Source organism: Octopus bimaculoides, chromosome 23 (genome assembly GCF_001194135.2).
Source record: "Octopus bimaculoides isolate UCB-OBI-ISO-001 chromosome 23, ASM119413v2, whole genome shotgun sequence".
In the NCBI taxonomy this organism is placed as follows: Eukaryota; Metazoa; Mollusca; class Cephalopoda; order Octopoda; family Octopodidae; genus Octopus; species Octopus bimaculoides.
Window position 1 is genome coordinate 36,373,956 of NC_069003.1, and position 5,964 is coordinate 36,379,919.

At 36.9% G+C, this 5,964-nt stretch overlaps 1 protein-coding gene across 1 annotated transcript in view; it reads left to right on the forward strand.

The window, feature by feature from the left end:
• LOC106876096 (translation initiation factor eIF-2B subunit gamma) overlaps positions 1-5,964 on the forward strand; it is a 13,061-nt gene that overhangs the window by 4,205 nt on the left and 2,892 nt on the right. The window contains exons 2-9 of the mRNA XM_014924504.2: positions 287-450; positions 885-1,036; positions 1,167-1,332; positions 2,111-2,216; positions 2,734-2,823; positions 4,229-4,338; positions 4,823-4,995; positions 5,567-5,638. Coding sequence (XP_014779990.1) covers positions 287-450; positions 885-1,036; positions 1,167-1,332; positions 2,111-2,216; positions 2,734-2,823; positions 4,229-4,338; positions 4,823-4,995; positions 5,567-5,638 — 1,033 coding nt within the window. The remainder of the gene's footprint in view (positions 1-286; positions 451-884; positions 1,037-1,166; positions 1,333-2,110; positions 2,217-2,733; positions 2,824-4,228; positions 4,339-4,822; positions 4,996-5,566; positions 5,639-5,964) is intronic.

The following is a 5,964-nucleotide window of genomic DNA, read 5'->3' on the forward strand; positions in this document are numbered from 1 at the left end:
GAGGATAATGTGTGATTTAAGGGAGATTTTGCTGTCGTTTCTAGCACATTCCAAGACAGCCCCCGTCGTTTCTTTCTCACTCTTGCATGTATTGATGTTTTTCAATATTTTCCATTGACGTAGCGCCACCAACCCCCTAATTTATCCCAACATCCAAACTAGATGCTTAGCCAAATAATCAGATTCAAGACATTTTAATGCAATTTTCTTTTCCTTTTTAAGTGCTTTTGGCTGGACTTGAAGTGAGCCAACTGTGAATTTGTTTTTTTTTTTTCCTGTGTTTTAGTGAAGCATTATACATTATGGATTATCATCCTGTGATACTGGCTGCTGGCACCGGGTCAAGAATGAATGACCTCACTGCCAACACGCCAAAAGCTCTGTTGACTGTCGGAAACAAACCAATGATTTGGTATTCTATTAACATGTGTCAGAAGGCAGGTTTCCAAGGTTTGTAACCAGTTTTTGCTCTTCTAATCTATTCTGTGAATTTACGACCCTCTTCTTCATCCATCTCTTTTCTCATTAACAACAACATAGCCTTAGATCCTGATGAAGGCCTCTTATCTTGATGCTCTCAGTTAGGACGATGGCTCTTTCCTGAATTATCTAGGATGACTGATTTTAGGGAGTGCACCATTTCAGATATTTCAAAGCCATGTCTCCAAAAACCTCCTTCAAGTAAGATGGCAAGATGCTTAGTCTTGTGGGAACTGGTGAAGCAGTGGTGACCTAGCATATAACCAACAGTTGTATTGGTTAGCAAACATAATTTTCAACTTTTGAAAAAGATTTATTTTTCAGTTCCATGTCTTGATTGATGATTTTTATATCTTGATAACATTTCAATATTGGTGATATATTGTTTTTGTTTTGATAATTAGAGGCAATTGTACTTGTTCAAGAATCCAAACGATCTGATATAAAAAGAAAACTCGAATTTTATGAATTCATCATAAAGCTTGACTTTGTCAGCGTTCCTGATGACAGCAGTGGAACGGCCGATGCCTTGAGACTAATTCGGAATAAAGTGAAGGTAAATCACATTTCATTCTTTCTCCTAAAAATATTTTTAATGTCATTTTTAAATTTGACGCCTCAACCTAAAATGCTACTCTAATTTTCGTTTGTTGGACAGCTACTACTCGGTTTTGTTGTCTTTTCAGTATGACTTATTGATCATCTCCTCTGACCTTATCACCACTTTGCCTCTCCACTATTTCACCAACCATTTCAAAGCCTATGATGCCTCCTTCTTGATGCTTCTTTCACCTCTGCCAGAGTCATTTAATGAGGCCCCAGTTCCTGGAGTGAAGGTTGACAAACAAAATGGTCAGTGATTGTTTTGTATATTTCTTTTTTTTTTTTTCCTACTTTGAGTTGATGAGGATGGTTTTGTTTTTAAATTTGCAGAATCGCTGAAACAAATGAAATGCTTTGTAGTCTTAGAGTTTTGTTCCAAGTTCAAATCTTACCTTTTTTTATCTTTTTACCATTGGCAAAAATCAATAAAACTAGCAGCATCGCATATTGGAATTGATTTCTTGGACGATTCTCTCTTTACTAATATTTTGTGGTTTTATGCTGCTGCTAATAATGAGAATTTCTATCTTATTGCTGAAAACGGGATCATCATCATCATCATCCTAAGACACATTTGTGCCACCTTGCTGTCTCTGAATTCCCTGCTTACCATCCTTTTAATAATGATGATTGGAGTTGGATTAGTATTAAAACTGTTTTAAATGGTTGCTAGTAATATTTCTCTCTGAACAATTAACAGAAATATCCTATCAAAACTGGATTCATTATTGTACATTTTAATTAAAATGGATTAGCTTTTGAATAATTCTTGTTCAGCAGCATTTCAGTCCTGATCCCCAATTTTTTTTTCCAAGCAATGTATCGAGAATATTATCCAAATATTCTTTATTTCAAGATTATTTGAGGGAGATTTGGCTATGATTTCTGGCAGTTCATGTGACCATGCTGTCATTGGCTTCTGTCTAAGGATCTTCTTAAAAACTCTTTCTTTCCATAAATCTGACATTTTGAAGAAAAACAAATAAATTTTATCAATTGTCTTTTCTATTTTCTCTCCTGTCTGCAGAAGGAGATGTGATTGGTCTGGATAAAGACTTGCAGCGACTGGTCTTCCACAGTAACGAAGCCGACCAAGGTGACTTCATAACGTTTAGTCACTCTTTCCTGACACAGTAAGTTCCAGTCATTTTATTTTTGGATCTTTTGTTTCAGCCACATTTAGATTGTGGCCATGCTGGGGCTCCACCTTGAAGGGTTTAGCATGGGTGAAATAGTTTTTATCAGAATGGTTTTTAATAACTGGCATCTCTGGTTATAGTGAGAGGAGTTGTGACTAGCTAAGACACCCGATTTCTGCTTAATACTGAAAATGCTAAGTGTCCAGCCGTCGACTACAAGATGTTTGACAAATGCTGAAGGTACTTCTTTATGGTCAATCAACTTGCTAGAAAAAGCAACCAAATCTCCGTATCACTTTTGCTGCTTTAAAAAAGACTATATTTGACTATACAGTACCTGGGTGGTCACAGCTTGGGCACCTTTTGATCACGGGTCTATTTGACCAGGTTTAACCTAGAGCCAAGCATCTAATTTTGGATGGAATGTATTTTCCTCGCAAAGAAAAATCCCTTTCTATCGTTTCACTTTCCAGAAATCTAGTTCTTTTTGTTTCTAATATTCCTTTTCCAGATGTCCGTTTATATCGTTGCGAACCGACATGACTGACTGCCATTTGTACATTATGAAGAAATGGATTTTTGAATTCCTTCTCGATAGACCGTAAGTATTCTAGAAACCACACCTGTTTGTTCTGGATTGTTGTTGGAATAGATTTTGTGGTAATTAGAGGTGACTGATAAAAACACCTACAGGTAAACCACAAACCTCTCACTGCATTACACTCTTTGATTTGGTTTGCAATGAAGTTGTGGTGATCATTCTGTGACTGTACTGTTCTAAACTAGAGGTTTTAAAATAACCCCTTTTAAACCTGGCTACTTCATTGTAATCACTGGTAAAACTGTAAAGATCAAATTGTGTATTGATCATCTCTCTCTCACTCTCTCTCTCTCTCTCTCAATTTGTAAATTTCTTATTTGTGGGTGTTGGGTTGATTATAATTGTTTGATTTGAACTTTTGGTTGCCTAAGGACAGAGGGAAGGGTGCTGTTTTGCTCATGGCAGGGGGTGGCCAGATAAACAAACAATAAAGGTAGACAGATGACTGACCTAATTGTTAATTGAACTGTAAATTCTAATGGAATTCAGGGGTTTAACAAACATCCCCCACCTATTTACTCACTTGTTTTGACATTTTTCTCATTCTTTCCCCTTTATTTCTCTCTGGTTGACTTTCTGTTGTTGATGGCTTGTCTATACTGAACTGGGATGGTCTTTATAAACCAGGGATTCTAATAAAAGAAAAAAAAGAGGTTTTGTGTGTATTTTTTCTGCAGCTGGATGCTCTTCATATCATAATCTCTCAACTGTGAAATAGAAAAGCTTTTTGTTCACACTTGAGCAAGCAAAATCCTCTCCTCCTCCTCCTGACAACACCAACATTGGTTATTAATAAAATGTAAATTTTATGACCAGGAGAATTTTATTGAACCAGATTAAGGATTAGACATATTTAAGGGTTTATTACTGTAGACTGAATATTTTATCAGAATTTAGTTTCATCATTATCTTGAACTCAAAACACTTGGATTGGGGACTTGGGTTTTAATTTAGGAGTATCTTGCTCATGATCACTCAGTGCTGCATAGTGCTGTGTGTTATGGAGCCCAGCCCTCAAAATCAGTAACAATTAGACTAAAGGGGACCTGCTGGGACCTAACCCTGCTGTTACATACCCCCCCCCACACACACACTGTAACTATTAGCTTGATATTCTACCTCAGAACCCAGAAAGAGTAAAACTGCTAATGCACATGCACACACACATACACACACACAGCTTTACCCAGCATCAATTAGTTTTATGTTTGTAAAATGAATTTTTTATATTCTTTATTGGCACAAGTCTTAAAATGTATAAGTGGAGTATAAACTCTGTCATGAAATCCAAACAGGGTTTCAAACTTAAGAACCCGATTATTGCAAATGGTTTTGTGTTGAGACATTCACCAGACGATCCTGATTGTTGTTGTAATTCTTCTTCTGTTTCCATTTGTTACTGCAGGAAGATCACAACCCTCAAAGGTGAACTGGTCCCTTACATTGTGAAAAAGCAGTTCTCTAAGAACAAGTCAAAGAAAGATGTCCCAAGTGAAGGATTGAGTAAGAAAAGAGGTAAAAAATAATTTTAAATGAATTTCAGTTAATAATCCAAAAAAACTATAATCCCGTTAACATCTAGATACAAGCTGCTTTAAAAGTTTACATCTATACAACATTTTGATTGTTCAGTTCTCCAAACATCATTTTTAAGTCTCTTTCCTGGACCTGTATTCAGCAGATAAAAACATTATTGGTTTTAAAATAAAATATTGTTTCAAATCCAATTCAGTTCTGTGTATGCATCCAATAAAATAACTGAGAATCGGACCAAACTGATCTGAACTTTATGTAGGTGGAAATATTTAAGCTACAGATTTGTGAGACAGACTACTTAACTACAAGATCATGGTTATAGTCATTCCTTGACTGTTGAAGAAGTCTGAATGTCTTTGGGCCAAGAATGGGAAGGAGAGATGGGATTTAAAAAGAAAAAAATGTCGAGAAGCAAAACGGGGGTTTATTTTTTCATCATTCTTTTGTGTTTATCCTTTTGCAGACATTTACAGCTACATTCCAAAGAGTTTCCTCGCAGAAGCATATCAACTGACGTTAAGCAATAAGGTATCCCCTACGTATCATGAAGAGATACACTGTTACGTGTACATCCAAGAGAAAGGGTTCTGTGTCCGAACCAACACCCTAGCAAACTATGCTGAAGCCAACCGACAGGTAATTTGTGCTGCTGTTTATCACTCTTTCGACGACATCCACTTAGTCATGCGTGCATGGGTCAGACAGGTTTTTGTGCTCAGATGCTTTCCCTTTTACCACCCTTCAAATGTTTCCAAGGAAAGTAATATTTTCCCAAGGCTAGACAGGTTTCCACAAAACATTTTGGCAATGACTTACACCACTTCTTTGAAGGTGAGACTTGTTTACAACTGTTATGCTATGCCAAGTCAAGGAAACGCAAAAACATGTACACACACACACACACACACCGCGCATGCACCCACCGCACTGCACACACACCATACACCCTTTATTTCCCAAATCATCCTTTCGCAATGCTTTAGTTGACCTGAGGCTATATCAGAAGACACTTGTCCAAGGGGCCAAGCAAGGGGACTGAACCTAAAACCCTTTGGTAGGGATGCCAACTTCTTAACCATACTGCCATACCATTTATGTATTCTCTTTATTTATGGTAATCCAAATACTGGGTCCTAAATAAATAACAGATTAACACTCGTTAATATTCTAGAATAATTATTTTTTTTTTGTATTCTGTATTTCTCAGATCCTGAAACATTTCCCAGAATTGATGCCACCTGGAACCTTATCTAAGATTACAGCAGGCAAATCATCAAAGGTAAAAAGTCTGTTTTCTTTATCCTGGAAGTAGGTCTGGTTAAAAACTGCAGTTCTAACATGTTGGCATTTGAGAAAGAGATTTTCTCTGCAAAACTCTCAATAGGGTAGGGTGGGGGCTGAGAATTTTGTGCCTGAGATTGTCAATTGGAAGATGGCTGCTGGTTTGGTCCGACTAGCTGCAGCAACTTAAGATGGCTGGCCAAAGATGGTGGCCAGCTTCCAAGTAGTTTCTATTATTACTTGATCTTGGGATTATTGAACTAATATTCACTGTATTGACCCAAGACGTCTTGGCACCCTTTTTTTTTTTTTTTTTTTTTTTTT